Source organism: Spironucleus salmonicida, chromosome 4 (assembly GCF_000497125.1).
Source record: "Spironucleus salmonicida strain ATCC 50377 chromosome 4, whole genome shotgun sequence".
Taxonomy (NCBI): Eukaryota; Fornicata; order Diplomonadida; family Hexamitidae; genus Spironucleus; species Spironucleus salmonicida.
The window spans coordinates 653,256-667,401 of record NC_090599.1 but is presented as its reverse complement, the minus strand read 5'-3'; the positions used below and the strand labels follow the sequence as shown (position 1 = coordinate 667,401).

The following is a 14,146-nucleotide window of genomic DNA, read 5'->3' as shown; positions in this document are numbered from 1 at the left end:
AATTATAAATTTAATATATCCATGTAGGTATATTATTTGCTGATAATATTACATAAAATGTTAAAAAAATAAGTTTTTACTAATCTGAGGTCAATTACGTTTAACACAGAATTTAATTGTTAATATTTAGACCTTATATAATATATGGCTTAGTTTAGTCAAATATTTAAGTTAGTTTGTTCTGAGATTACCATTCCACTTTTCAGTCCCGCATACTTGACCACCCGCGATTTTGAATTATCGCACCCTAATACTTAAGGATATAAGTTATAAGCACAGCACTCTTTTCCTTTTACAAAATGAAAGCGCGCAAACTTAGGTACTATTCCACCTATCCCGACCTGTTCAAGCTCAAGGGCGCGACTGCGACATATGCTATCCCAGAGCGGGACCGCTACTTCGTGGAGAAGATCCAGTGCAAGGCGGCTGATCTGCTAGGGGAGCTGAATAACACGATCAGCAGGAAGCACGCAGAGACGACTCCGGTGTGCTCAGGCGTGTCGATCGTGGGAGATGACCCATGGTACGACCTCTGCGGCTTCAGTTTCCAGGACGTAGCCTATTGAGTGATATTTGCGTATTCTGGGCGAGCTTCCCGTTCGGCTAAGAGATAAACTAACTTTAACCGTGAGACTATCCCAATACCTATTTGTTGGTTTCTAAAGTTTTATCTCTACTATGTATATAAATAGAATCCAAATTCTATCTCAAAATGGATAGGCAGGCGGTAAAGATCAGGTGCCCCAGAACCGACTCCTACGCGATAGAGCCCATATCCCTAACAGGATCGGGGTGCAACGCGGCCCCGCTGGAGATGCTTTGCCTAGAAAAGGAAGTGGAGTGATTACGTTCATTACTGTGGTGGGATGCTGCTTTTAAAGGGCTGTAGCAGTAGTAGCGCTGGGCGTCTATAGGGAAGCGCAGACGAATCATGCACCTGCCTATTAGAGCCTAGCAAAAAACCCACTTGGAGGTGTCGTGCTCGTGGCACTGCTGAATAGGTCTGAGAACAGCAAAAGGCCAGACGTGGCAGCGCGGCGGGAGCCTAGTGGTTCCGGGTGTAGGGAACCGCGTCCAAGCAGGAGGGCGGATGGAACGGGAAGGTTTCGTCCGGCAACACATACGCCGCTAAGCCTCTACTCTCAGCACACGCGCGGCCAGAGACATTTTAAACCACACTTTCCAGCAAGTTGAACCTGTACTAAATTTTGATAAAGTATATCGCCAGATATAATACCGATTTTCTGCTCAAGCGGAACGGTTTAAAAAAGGTAATATCGAGAATTATCAGTATACGATGCATTATGTTTGCAAACCTAAAGATCCGAGTACCAGAATCCTAGACAACGCGGGCATAAAAATAATATTCGATATTACTAAACTCACTAAGTTTCCAAATCCCTCCACTAGTTATATATTTTATTTTAACCAGGTGGTATTGTAATCTTCGTTAGTAGAAAACCGTAAAATTGTGTATTACAAAAAAATACTTGCGTATATATACCAATATCCCACTATTAGCGAAAAACTGTATACTCTGATTTACCGATCGCCCGCATAGTATACTAAACAAACTATCCCGTTCTCAGAAATGGGTAAACTGTCGCGGACCGACTCCTACTGTGACCTGTCAAGCTTCGGCGACGAAGCGCCCCTAGAGTGGCTGGTGAGCTAGCCCAGCATCGAATTTTTCGCCGAGTGAGTTGTTTCATGTCCTTACGTCATCCCCCTCTTCCTCCTCCTCGCTGTCAAAGTACGCCTCGCTGCTGTCGTCGTTCCCGTCGCGCCCGAACAGCTAGATATTGATGTCGTCGTACAGCGCCTCCAGTGTCTCCCCGCCGATATCCTGCCGTAGCATCTCCTCCACGATGCAGCGCATCTCTCGGTACTCCAGCAGCTCCAGAACCGCCCCCAGGCCCAGCGGCCGCCGCAGCTCCACGAAATCTGCAAATTGCAGTCTGTATGTTTAGTACTCCTCGGACGTCGCGCTGCCGCGCCGCTCGCTATTGGTAAAGCGGCAGCGCTGGCACACGCCCACGGGACCAGCGCAAGGGAACGTTCCGCTGCAGTCGAAGTAGTAATCACTAGATGATCAAAAGCACAAAACTATATTATATTTTTCATACTAACAATAATAAGCATGATGAGAGTGTGTCGAACATAAAACTAAGTCAGAAAGCTTTGCCCAAGAAAAATTATTGTATAAACATAAATATATTGTAAATCAAGTCTTTTAAGCGAAATTTATTTAAAACTGAATATTGATTAAAATACATACTCAATACCCTTATTATTTAAGTGTTACGGGATATAATTTATCGTGATTCCCTATAAAATAAAATATATAAAAATTCGACCATTCTTATATAATTCCACATATAATTAGTATCATCAATTTTTATAAGTTTTAAAAATATATATACAATCAAATATAGATAAATACTACCTACATGTTGAGTTACAAAAAACTGTTGTATTTTATTGTTGGTTATATTTAATGATAAATAAACGTTAGTAAATACTTGTAGTAATAATTTAAAAATTAATAATGAAGAGTTCAAGGCTCCACTAATCAGATAATAACTGCCTAGCTAAGCAGACATCGCCAAGATCCATATAAAGAAGCACTAGTTTTCCAATAGGAAGTTAAAGGTTCATGGATAAGCTTGAAATGGATATCCTGCTAGGTACTTCTTAACTATAATTACTATAAACAAAACTTTAAAAAATAGGGCAACATATGATAAAAGTAGAGGACTTTATAAATTAAATGGCCATTTGAGTATTTTCAATCACTGATATTTTCTAACGGTTTCATTGATATTGATTATTTTTATTAACACTGTAAGTACGATCAATTTCGCTAATATTTAATTTATCACCTAACTAAATGCTAAACTATACCAAATTTAGAATTCTTATTATGAGTAATATCCAGTTTTATCACTAACTCCCAATACCCTATTATTTTTATTACCAAGCATAACCTTTTCTATACAATTTTAGGGTGTATCTTACGACAAACAAAAATTCCACTATTTATACTATATAATTTATATTTATTGAAATTTTACATTTCTACAACTCAAGTATATTCGCACTTCTCAGCAATACTCAGATAATTTATCATAATGGCAAAATGCACATTACACCCACGAAACAAAACCAAGCCGCGCACGAAGACCTGAAATCATGCCGATTTTTGCACCGTCCAAAACTGTAACTTAACTGCTCACATCATTTTGCCTTGAAAATGCAGCGGATCTGATGCTGGATACACACTGATTTCTCCCACAGAAGCGCTAGAACTCTGCTACTACACCAGCGCCCTGGATCCTGTTTTTCTTGTCTTGAAGTCGCGAATTTCCGCTTCCAGGGCCACGATTTCCGCGTTCTTGCCCTCCAGGTCGAGCTTCAGGTGCTCGATTTGGTTGTCATAGAAGTTAGAGTTGTTGGAGAAGAGCGAGATGCCCTGCGACATGGAGAGCTCCACCTGTGATTTCTCCAATTCGAACGACTCGCACTTATCGAAGATGCATTGGATAGCGCGCTATGACTGCTCGGCCTACGCCTGTGTGATGTATCCAGAATGCGATAGTACGGCACTGATGACGTCCAGATGCTTCTGCTCCACCTCGACGAACTCGGCGTCAGTAAGCAAATTGCGCTCGAACTGCTTCTTCAGCGCCAAAACCAGCGACCTCGGAAGCAGCTACTTCTGAGATACCTGCAGAAGCGACTTTTTGAGCTCTGTAAGCGACTGTACTAGAGGCACTGTGAGGTTGAGCTCAGGCATGATTTAGGCGGAATGAAAAATTGAGATTAATGTCATTATTATATAAAATAGGTTACTTTTTGGAAATTGGAAGGTGATAGATGAAGATGTTTGGATTATGGATCAGGGTGGTTAGGCTGGTTTTATGCTATGGAGAGTATAATATTTATAAATTTTATGGAAGATGATCGGTGGTGGAATACCAATGTGATCTTACAAATTTGACAGGTTATTTTATTTGTATTAGAATCCTTTGAAATAACAATTAGAATTTTAACTGAAGTTTTGATTTAAATAAAAATTAAAACAGTGTCTGTAATTTTTGTGGTATTTGGATAAGACTATGATGTAAAGTAGGAAAAATTATAAATGAATATGAAGATGCATTTTTAAGCTTTTAAGATTATATACTATGAAATAATGGATATTTAATGTATTTTAGTTATTTGGATAAATAATACTAATTTTATAACTAAAAATTAATGAAATTCTTTTTCATCATTCGTATAGCCTTAATAACTAGTTACATTATATATAAATCAGCTAATGATTTATTATTGATATATAGGCAGAAAACATTTTTATAATTTAAAATTTATCAATATTATCGGTTAGCTTGATTAAATTCTTATTTCTTATACGATATAAATACAGGGGTTTCCAGATAATGAACATAACCATATTAAGAAATAGGAACATACATAGCCATGGTTCAAAATAAATTTTTCGTAGATCTGTTTATTTTGATTTTTGATAAACTCTAAATCTCTCAGTCAATATTTCTTTTCGTTTTAAACATATAAATAATTAGACGTTATTTTTATTCTTATGTTCAAAGAAAAATCAATAGAATTAATATACAAATAGTATACTATTATTATATAATTTTAAATTTCATCTGAAGAGGTAAAATTAAGATATGTATTGCTAACTTTTTATAATCATAACTTATACTCTAAGACTTATGACAAATAGATTTTTCATAAAATATACCTATTTTATGGGTTTTTTAATGAATCCGCTTTATCTCAATAATATTAATTTTCATTACTGAATTCCTATTAAAATACAAATTTATCTTTATATAACTTATCTATTTAAAAACATATTATAGATATATAATACTTTTTAATAATTAAAGTTTTCTTCTAAAAATGGGATGCGCAGCTATTTAATTACAAACAATTAGAAGCCATTGTTTTTCTGAAACTAAAACTTCATTAGACGAAATTTTAAGTCCTGATTATTTATCTGATTAGCTTAAGAAGACAGGTCGATCATTACGAGAATGTGATTTTTCCAATGGAGTATGACATACATTGACTGTCATTGAATAAGGTAATACTTTCTAGTATATATTTACACCATGTTTGTATATACAATCAATTAAATTCATGTCTATATTCAGGTTAAATTTTTATAATGGCACTAGTTATAATTGATAATTTGAGAATCTGGATTACACAATAATATATTTGCTTCTCCGTTTTAATATTAGCCTAAATTTATCATAGTATTATGATTTATGACTTAAAGCATAGAATGATCTTATTTTTTTAATTTACATAAACTAAATTTTTAAATTATAAAAATATAAACTCTTGGTTAACCTTTATATATATGGTAATACAAGGATGTTATCTTTATTTAGTTTATACTAACCAATTTATTGAGATAAGCACTTAGGAATATCAATTTAATTAATCAAATATTTAAATATATTCTCAAATAATAATTTATAATAAAATAACTGTATGCAATTCCACTTTATGAACTAATTAATTAATCCGAATTAGCATAAAGAAGTTAACATGTGATCATTATTCAGTAGAAATAAAAATATTATTATCTTTACAAATTCACTCGAGATCAAAACTAAATATCTCCAATTTCTCCAAAGTCAAAACTTCCAAACTCGTCGTTCTAATCTGACTAAATATCAATTTTAACATTTATATCATCAAAAGCTGACTAAATTTCAAATTCAGATGCATCAACTTCGTGCTTCATAGCTTCTAGTTTATCTAAAATTGAAAGTTATTCTTCTCTAAATGAATCAGAAGAATCAAAATCATCATGTTCAGATGGTTTTGGGGAATTACTAATGGTTTCTTTCGAATATTTTTAGGCAAAAAGCTCGCTTATTTTATTAAAATTTTCTTTCACCTCCGGATTATGAGAGCTTTCTTCATCAAAATCATCTGAGATAGCAGAATGTTGTTGTATAGGTTCGGTTTCCAATTTTTATACTGGCAAAACAAGATCAAATTCTGAAAAATATAACTTTTTATGCTTAGTTTAGTTTTAGAAGCTATGGAATATATTGTTCTATTCTTAAAAGGTTATAGGTTTTCTTTAAGTACTAGATACAATATTTTATTAAACTGGTGTATTTAACTCTAAATTTTTAGAAACCTATAAAGGAATAGTCTCTCTGGTTACTACCTTGTTATTATCTATATATGGCACCATCACTATATTATTTGCACTTTTAATTCCTTTTGGTTTTTAAGGCTCTAAATTAATATTAACGTTGGTTTATAAACTTGATATTGGCCTCAAAATTTTAATTTTTGCTGTTCTAATTTATTATGCTGCCTCACGCTTCTTCTAGAGTATTTCTATAGCTTCAGATGTTAATGGATCTTATTGTACTGATTTTCCAAAGTTTAATAAGAATTTATCAAATTGGTCATATTTGTAAACTGTTTCTTGAGGGTTACTTTCTAAGAATTCTTAGATTTTACTAACACATAGAAACGGATCTTTCTGATAGTGGAGCATTATATTAGGTACAGAGTTTAAAACTGGAGGCTTTTTAGTTTAGCGCATTTTTATTTTTACAAAATAGCCTAATATTTAATAATAAAGTATAACTAAAAATAGACAAATATATACATATTGAGTATGGTATTATTATATCTTATTATATAAAATACACAAAATGTCAATTGATGATCTGCGTATTTAGAATATTTTGCTATTAAAGTAACTTGATACACTACAAATTTAGTTAGCAAATACTTCTACGATATCACTACAAAAATAACCTGATAATACATAATTACTTTAGGAAAAAATTATTACACAAAAAGTTGAATTTGAACATATTGTTAATGACTTAAAGCGATAATTAGCATCATAATAACCTATCTAAATTAATACCTAACCTCCACCAAAAATAGCTAGGCTTGATTAAACAACATAAACTATATTGATTTAGTAAAAATAAGAAAATCAAGGTATATAAATCATATTTGAAGACTAGGAAAAGATAGAAATTTCGTAAAACTTAAAAACTAAAACGTATGAAAATAATAAATTAAATGATTAAATTACTGGTATGAAGCAGGTTATTTTGCGTTTGCAAATCTAAGCCGAAGATAGCGAAAATTAACTCAAAATAACATAGAAATTACTGCAAGACAGTATTCTATTAAGTAATGAAAATAAGGAAAGTATAGCTAGTATGAGTCATGATAGTGTGGACAAACAACAACTGAATGATAAAATACCAGAAACTACCACATCTTTATAGCCATTAAAACCAAAATCAATAACTATTCCAGAAATCACGAAACCTGCAGATAATAAAGAAATAAAAGAGATAAAAGAACCATAAATTAATGAGATCAACAAAGATGAGGTTAAAGCTCCTAAAGTACTTAAAAAGCGGTTTAAAAAACCTGGATAAAAGTGATAATGCTATTTTCACTCATACACGATTTTTAATGGCACCAACTACCAGGCCTATTAGTCCTAAAGCTGTAAAAAATGCTCCTAGTAAAATTAAGGCACTACCAACAACCATCCCAATAATATTTGTCTAAAAGTAAAATGGGTATAACTATATGCATATTGCTTAGATAAATAATAAGTATTATCGCCTTATTAATACTCTACAGTTTTTATGGCACCAGTGATAAAAATGCTTGGCTTTACAAGAGGCAATAATCACTGATACATGAATTGAGACAAAGAAAAATGCAGTCCAAAATAAACTATAAGTGATTGGGACTGCAAAAATTGGAATAAAGAATCCTATAGCTAAACATGCCGATGATATGATAACAACCGTGGATACAAATTTGCTCATTTTATCAGAGGTTATGGGAAATTTATCATCATAATTTATATTATCATCTTCATGATAATATTTTGTCGAAGATTTCGGTGCAGTATAAGTTATTGTTGAGTCAATAGGGTCTTATGAATTTATGTTCGGTGTAATGAATGAATTTGTTGGCTTAAGTGGTTCAACATTATTGTTTTTGTTAAATAAAGAATGCTTTGTCTTTTTATTAGCATTAGGATCGAAGAAAATAGGGGGTTAAGAAGATGTTTAAGGTTGTAGGTTTAATGTTTCAATTTCAGGCGATTGAGGTTCATTAAATACTAGTTATTAAATTTTTGATTGTACAGGCATATTTTGTGTGATGGAAGGCCGTGACTCATCCATCTATGGTTCATCCATATCAATATCCATAAATTTTAGGAATACAATATATCATATTATCAATATAATATCTAATATATTATTCAAGCAAGCCCTAAGTTTATAAAATCTCATTAATTTATATATAATACCTATTATTATAAAACTAACATTATGGTATTTTTATCATATAATATTTTTCATAACATTAATTAACAACAACCTTCCGCAATTTTTTCTAAAATGCAAACCCTGACCAAGTCCCAACGCACCATGCTGCATTAAAATACGCTCAACAAATCCTCACCTCTCTACCAGCAACGCATTCGTGGGCCTATGCAAACGTTGCCAAACCTGATGCCCACAACCTACTCAGACCATAGCTTGAATTTCCAGAAACACGCTCAAATCCTGACGCAGATCAAGGACCGCCTGGACTAGCGCGTCTACGATGAAACCTCCCTTCAGTCCAGAATGGCAGACCAGGACACCATTCAGGCGCTCGAGGCGGGCGAGTTCTTCAGGGAGATGGCTCAGGTATCCCAGAACGCGCAAAATCAGCTGCAGGCCGAGATCCAGCAGCTGGACACCACACAGACGCTCTCCCAGGCGAAGTAGAAGTACGCTGAGAAGCAGCTAGAAATCGTTGGTGAACAGTTTGGGAACTTCGACGCGGACCAACTGATAGCCCAAATTAACCGAATCGAGAAGCAGGTCCAGGACTCGCAGCTGCTGGCGACGGAACTAGGCTACCCCTCCCCGTAGCTCCCCGATGCACTAGAAACGATCACACAGAGTGCGCTGGAAACGATGAAAAACGAGGTCATCATTATCGACGGAGTAGAAAAACCCGCAAAAACGATCTCCTTCCAGCTGCTGCTCGCCGAGCTCCAGACGCTCAAGTCGCAGAACTTTCTGATGCGCCAGGCGATCTCCGAGAACATGAAGCAGAAGGCACAGACGATCAATTCGGAGACGCACGAGCAATCGCTAACTGAAATTGCAATTTCCGAGTCCAAAAACGTCACAGAATCGCACAATCCGGTCCAAGTCTACCAGCAAGAGTTCAAAGGCTCCGGTGTGCAGGCCTGCAAGGCGCTGATTGAGCTCCGGGACCGCACGGCGTCGCTGCTCGTCAGAGAGCAGCGCTTCAACAACAACTCGCTTTTAAAGCGCGAGGCGTGCGACAACGAGACGCTCAGAACGCTCGTTTGCGGCCTTCAAAATGAGCTTCAAATCCAAAAAGAAGCAGTTGAGAAAGTCATGCAGTTCGGAGTGGAAATCGACAATTAAAGTGAAATTCAATTATCGGACGAAATGGTCCAGAAACTCGCAAACTGCGCCTTAAATGGGCAAATTCAAGTCGATTTGCTGCCAAATCAACTCGCCAGAAAAATCGATTTTCTGGTCAATTAGGTCGCAATTTCGGCCGAAAACGCCGTAAACGCGAAATTTTAAGCCGGAAAAGCCAATATCAGCGTTTCTGAGCTCCAAAAAATACTCGAAAAAAGGAACGAAACCGTAAAAAAATTGAACGAAATGACCACTTAAATCATATAATATTTAAAAGACCGTAAACTTGATCCGGACCAAGCAATAATGACTTATTTTAAATAAAATAATATCGAATGGAACGGCGAAAACATCGAAATTTCGGCTCAAAATTCGACGCTGCACGCGAGTGAAGATTTCGCGCGCGTGGCGTTCGAGGAGGCGAAGTTTTAGAGCGCAGAATTCGCGAAATTGACATTTTCGATTTCCGAGCACATACTTGAAATTCAGCAGAATTTGAACGCCGGAAACCGCGAAAAGTTCCAGAGCGACGGGCAGGGCTTTATCGACGTTCTGGAGAAAATGAATTTTCTGCTAAAGCACTGCCGCGAGCTCCATTTCCAGATCAGCAAACGCGATTTCACGATCCAGAAGCTCCAGAATATCGTCGTTTAGGGCCAATTTGAAAAATAGCAACTGATATAACAAAGCATCGATTTGGCGGCGGTCCGAAATGGGCTCGTTTACAGCTATTTAGAGCTCAGGAAGCAGTTTTAGAACGTTTCGTTCGAAAATCAGACCATAAAATCGACCTCGCAAAATCCGATGAATATGGCCCTCACGAGCTTCAAGACGAACGCGATGGCGCAGGCGCTTCAGGTCGAGAGCACGAATTACACGACGGCCGTTAGCGGGCTCGCTAGCTGCATCCAGCTCGAAGTTACGGATTTCGCGAGGAAACTGGACAATTTGAGCGGTTTGGTGAACGGGAGCATCAAGTACTACAAGGATGTGGTCGAAAATAGGGATTAGAAGTGCGTGCAGACCGACAGGGGCAGAAAAGTGATGGATATGGGGCTGCAAGTGCAGATTGTTGAGGTTGTGGATCCCAAAGCTAAAAAGAAGTGAAAAACGACATATTATTGTATAATAATAGCTAATAGGAAATTCCGCTTCAAAAAATTAAAAAATGCAGCAGTTCCACTTCGCGCACGACTCACTCAAAAACCTCAACCTGGCGACCCAGATGAAGAACATTTCGGACCCAGCCATCGTGCTGCGCATCGAACGCGCCCTCGCCATGTCCACGCAGCTTGCGAAGCTGCCAAAACTGCAGGCGAAGGAGAAGACGAAAATTCAGCAGATCTAGCGCGTGCTGCAGGAGATCGCTGACCTCGTCCCGCACTCAGCATAGCTCTACCGCAAGGAGATATTCTGTGTAATTGCGGCCTTCTCGGACGTGCTCACTGGTTAGAAAACGTCGCGCGCGTCGTCACGGCTGAAGGCCCCGCGGAAAACTGCACAAAATGAGGCTATCTACGAAGACCTTATAATGCAGCACGTTGAACTGGAGGATATGAACGCGGAAATCAAGAACCTTAAGAACGTCGTCAAGCAGCAGGAGGTACAGCTCAAGAAACAGAACGCGGCGAGCCAAGAGAACATCCAGGAGCTCGAAAACACCTTCAGAACGCAGTCCTTCAAGGACCGGCGCGAAACGGTCAAAATAGCTTCAAAATTTGACGAAATTCAGCGCGCGAAGGAGGAGGTCGCGGGCCTGTAGGCACGGATTCAGGAGATCCAGACAGCGCACGTCGAGGAAAAGCTCGTCAGCAAGCTCAAAATGACCGAAATTGAAGGCATGTTGTAGAGGGCGAGTATGGGTGGAGAATTTGGAATGAAAAATTATGAAAGTGGAAGGGAAAATTATATGAGTGGAATGAAAAACGAAAATTAATTTGAAATTCAAACCAGGAATTTTAACAGCTCCTCAACCCGATAAAATAACAGTTTTTAGGCCTCAGGGGCCTAAACCAGCTGCCCCTTCACCTCCCAGCTCCTGCAGATTGTCCTGAGCGCCGAATTCCCCGAAACAGACACCCCAAAACTGCGCAGTTTGCGTGTCCAGGCGGCTCGCGCGGACATCCAAAAAGTGCTCCAAAACTTCGAAAATGAAGCGGTTTTACCACTCCAAAATTAGATTCAGGAAACACGAAACCAGCTACAATAAGCAAATATGCTAATCGATAAAAAGGAGCGGGATTACGCGCTGCAGAACGAGCAGATTGCGAATCAGAGCATGCTCGTGGAGAAGCTGCGGTACGAGAACGCGCAACTGCACCAACGCGTCATGGAGAGCGACAAGGAGCTATTTGGGCTGAAATTAAGCCGGACATATCAATAGTGATTTATAACATATATAAGTAATATATAATTTTCCACTCCACGAGAATGTAAAAAAGTGAAAACAGCGATCCGGACGAACCAGCGTTCTAGCTCATGATGTAGGACTTCGGCAAGCTCTTCTACCCCAAAATAACCAAAAATCATGCCTACAGCACCCCAGCTGACTCGCCCCTACTGCATGCGCACGAGACCGAAAACGGCTACTATCGCCCCGTGCAGACGCACATCCCACTCTGCGACGACCCCACACACCCGCTTTTCTACCTAAATATTCCATCTTTCGAGCCCTCATTCGAGCTCCTCCTGCCCTCGCCCGCGCTGCTAATCCGCCCGATCTGCGCCAGGCTCACGCAGGGCCTCACGCCCTCCGGGCTGCACGCGCAGACCCGCGCAGTCGAGCAGGCGGAGTTCTACCAGGTATACGAAGAGCGCCTGGGCGCGGTTGTGCGCGTTCTCGCAGGCTGGATTTCGTGCAGCATCGAGCAGCACACCAAAACGTCGCAGAACTTCCCAAATTTCGACACCGCGCGGCCGCACACGCTCCAGGAGCTGCAGCTCGACCCCGCGCGGCTCCCACGGGCCGGAATCGCCGATTTTCTGCGCGCCAACATCGACCGATTGGCGCAGTTCGAGCTCAGGGGCCCGGAGTTCAGCATTTTCGCGCCTGAAACGCTCCTGGACGCCGGCGATGAACTCGACCCAACAAACACGCTTTTTCACGATCTGAACAGCCCGCTGCGCGCGGCGATTCGCGTTGGCGATTTTCACGTCCCGGCGCCCGCGCGGATCGCGCCGCTCAGCGCGCAGCTAAAGCTGCTGCTGCAGCTCCTGGACAGCGACTTCCGGCAGCTCCAGAGGCCCGCGCTGCGGCCCGCGAAGGCGCACGAAAAGTACGCCCAGGGCGTCGCGGACGAGGGCGGCGAGTGCAAGCTCTGCGCCACGAAATACCGCTCCTACGACGCGCACATCCAGCTCGCCTCCCATGCTGCGCGCTACGCGGACGCGCTGGCAGCGCCCCTGAACCGCTTCCAGCTCTTCGACGCCAGGACGTGCCTCGAGTACGTGACGGCGCAGGCGCGGCACCTGCGGAAACGTGCGATTCTGGGGCAGCAGCTGCACGTGCTCGCGCTGCAGTTCAGCGTTAAGAACTGCGTCCGCTACGCGTTCGCTGCGCGGATTTTCACGAAAATCCTCTTCGATTTCGGCGTAAATTTCGTCGTTTCGGAGGTCGAAAGTGCGCAGAACACGGCCGGGGAGCACGCGGCTGCGGATGCTGCTGCTGTTGACGACTTCGTGCGCGAGCAGCGCCTGGCGCGCGAGGCTGCGGTGTGCGAGGCGACGCCCGAGGAGATAGAGGCGATTTCCGGCGTTTTGGCCGCTATCCGCCCAGGCTGCTTCGCGCTGGACCTGTTGGAGGTCGTGGACAGCCGCCTCGCGACGCTGACGGCCGAGTTTTACGCCGCGTGCCTCTATCCTGAGTTTGTAGTTCAGCGGCATGCGAATTTCGTTAATTTCGTCGAAAAGATGCTGGGGCGCGCCCTCGAGCCAGCTTATGCTGTTCTAGACGTCCAGGAGCTCGTTGTAGACCTGAAACAGTTCGACGTCGACGCTGTTGGCCCTGTGCTAGCGCAGTTCGTGCAGGGTGTGAAGGCCTGTCTGCTGGCGACCGGGCATGCTGCGCTACTGGACTCCGAGCAGGGCTTCCTGGGGGCGGTGCGGTACGTGCGGGCGGAGGGCTCGACGGCGGATCCCTTTGTTCTTCGCGGTCGCGAGGCGATCAGTGCGATCCCGCGCCTGCAGGCGGTGTACGACGTGCGGGCGGCCCAGGAGCGCTTGGACGTGGGGGTTGGCCTGGACCGGCTCCTCGCTAGCGGGGACTGCGAGCCCGCGTTGCGCACGCAGGATGATGCGGTGGACTACAGGAGGCGGCCGGGGGCGGCGCGGGCGAACTCAGTGGGGTGCTTCCCCGTGCAGATGGACCCCGACCACCTGACGCTGCATAAGCTGTACCACGAGGCAGTTCCGGGCAGCTAGTATACCGAGATCGGCGAGGCGACGACGCTGCTCGAGTCCGTAACGGAGGATGCCCTGCTGTCGCTGCAGCCGCAGTTTGGCCTGAAGCTGGCCGACGCCGTGCTGGTGGCTCTTTGCGCTATAAAGGAATTACGCAAGCTGCAGCGGGGGTTCCTCCGCGGGGAGGTGGGTATTATCGGTCAGAGCCGCACGTTGAACCGAATGACGAGCGGACACTGAGTGAA

At 41.6% G+C, this 14,146-nt stretch overlaps 12 protein-coding genes across 12 annotated transcripts; 8 read left to right on the top strand and 4 right to left on the bottom strand. All coding sequences in view use genetic code 6, as the record gives it.

Moving 5' to 3' along the window:
* Positions 1–299: 299 nt before the first annotated feature.
* SS50377_23852 (uncharacterized protein) lies at positions 300–566 on the top strand (the record flags this gene model as incomplete). The annotated part of the gene is made up of 1 exon (XM_067907716.1): positions 300–566. The coding sequence occupies one exon, from the start codon at positions 300–302 to the stop codon at positions 564–566; it is 267 nt and encodes an 88-aa protein (XP_067764690.1).
* Positions 567–678: 112 nt separating this feature from the next.
* SS50377_23851 (uncharacterized protein) lies at positions 679–1,194 on the top strand (the record flags this gene model as incomplete). Its single annotated transcript, XM_067907715.1, has 1 exon — positions 679–1,194. The coding sequence occupies one exon, from the start codon at positions 679–681 to the stop codon at positions 1,192–1,194; it is 516 nt and encodes a 171-aa protein (XP_067764689.1).
* Positions 1,195–1,287: 93 nt separating this feature from the next.
* SS50377_23850 (Transmembrane domain-containing protein) lies at positions 1,288–2,142 on the bottom strand (the record flags this gene model as incomplete). The annotated part of the gene is made up of 1 exon (XM_067907714.1): positions 1,288–2,142. The coding sequence occupies one exon, from the start codon at positions 2,140–2,142 to the stop codon at positions 1,288–1,290; it is 855 nt and encodes a 284-aa protein (XP_067764688.1).
* Position 2,143: 1 nt separating this feature from the next.
* SS50377_23849 (uncharacterized protein) lies at positions 2,144–2,782 on the top strand (the record flags this gene model as incomplete). The annotated part of the gene is made up of 1 exon (XM_067907713.1): positions 2,144–2,782. The coding sequence occupies one exon, from the start codon at positions 2,144–2,146 to the stop codon at positions 2,780–2,782; it is 639 nt and encodes a 212-aa protein (XP_067764687.1).
* A 450-nt stretch (positions 2,783–3,232) lies between these two features.
* SS50377_23848 (uncharacterized protein) lies at positions 3,233–3,796 on the bottom strand (the record flags this gene model as incomplete). Its single annotated transcript, XM_067907712.1, has 1 exon — positions 3,233–3,796. The coding sequence occupies one exon, from the start codon at positions 3,794–3,796 to the stop codon at positions 3,233–3,235; it is 564 nt and encodes a 187-aa protein (XP_067764686.1).
* Positions 3,797–4,929: 1,133 nt separating this feature from the next.
* SS50377_23847 (uncharacterized protein) lies at positions 4,930–5,088 on the top strand (the record flags this gene model as incomplete). Its single annotated transcript, XM_067907711.1, has 1 exon — positions 4,930–5,088. The coding sequence occupies one exon, from the start codon at positions 4,930–4,932 to the stop codon at positions 5,086–5,088; it is 159 nt and encodes a 52-aa protein (XP_067764685.1).
* Positions 5,089–5,644: 556 nt separating this feature from the next.
* Positions 5,645–6,607, bottom strand: SS50377_23846 (uncharacterized protein; the record flags this gene model as incomplete). The annotated part of the gene is made up of 1 exon (XM_067907710.1): positions 5,645–6,607. One exon carries the CDS (start codon positions 6,605–6,607, stop codon positions 5,645–5,647), a length of 963 nt encoding a protein of 320 aa, XP_067764684.1.
* Positions 6,608–6,719: 112 nt separating this feature from the next.
* On the top strand, positions 6,720–7,475 carry SS50377_23845 (uncharacterized protein; the record flags this gene model as incomplete). The annotated part of the gene is made up of 1 exon (XM_067907709.1): positions 6,720–7,475. One exon carries the CDS (start codon positions 6,720–6,722, stop codon positions 7,473–7,475), a length of 756 nt encoding a protein of 251 aa, XP_067764683.1.
* A 15-nt stretch (positions 7,476–7,490) lies between these two features.
* SS50377_23844 (Transmembrane domain-containing protein) lies at positions 7,491–8,261 on the bottom strand (the record flags this gene model as incomplete). The annotated part of the gene is made up of 1 exon (XM_067907708.1): positions 7,491–8,261. The coding sequence occupies one exon, from the start codon at positions 8,259–8,261 to the stop codon at positions 7,491–7,493; it is 771 nt and encodes a 256-aa protein (XP_067764682.1).
* Positions 8,262–8,453: 192 nt separating this feature from the next.
* Positions 8,454–10,610, top strand: SS50377_23843 (uncharacterized protein; the record flags this gene model as incomplete). Its single annotated transcript, XM_067907707.1, has 1 exon — positions 8,454–10,610. The coding sequence occupies one exon, from the start codon at positions 8,454–8,456 to the stop codon at positions 10,608–10,610; it is 2,157 nt and encodes a 718-aa protein (XP_067764681.1).
* A 61-nt stretch (positions 10,611–10,671) lies between these two features.
* Positions 10,672–11,889, top strand: SS50377_23842 (uncharacterized protein; the record flags this gene model as incomplete). Its single annotated transcript, XM_067907706.1, has 1 exon — positions 10,672–11,889. The coding sequence occupies one exon, from the start codon at positions 10,672–10,674 to the stop codon at positions 11,887–11,889; it is 1,218 nt and encodes a 405-aa protein (XP_067764680.1).
* Positions 11,890–11,933: 44 nt separating this feature from the next.
* On the top strand, positions 11,934–14,141 carry SS50377_23841 (uncharacterized protein; the record flags this gene model as incomplete). The annotated part of the gene is made up of 1 exon (XM_067907705.1): positions 11,934–14,141. The coding sequence occupies one exon, from the start codon at positions 11,934–11,936 to the stop codon at positions 14,139–14,141; it is 2,208 nt and encodes a 735-aa protein (XP_067764679.1).
* Between the last annotated feature and the right edge of the window lie 5 nt (positions 14,142–14,146).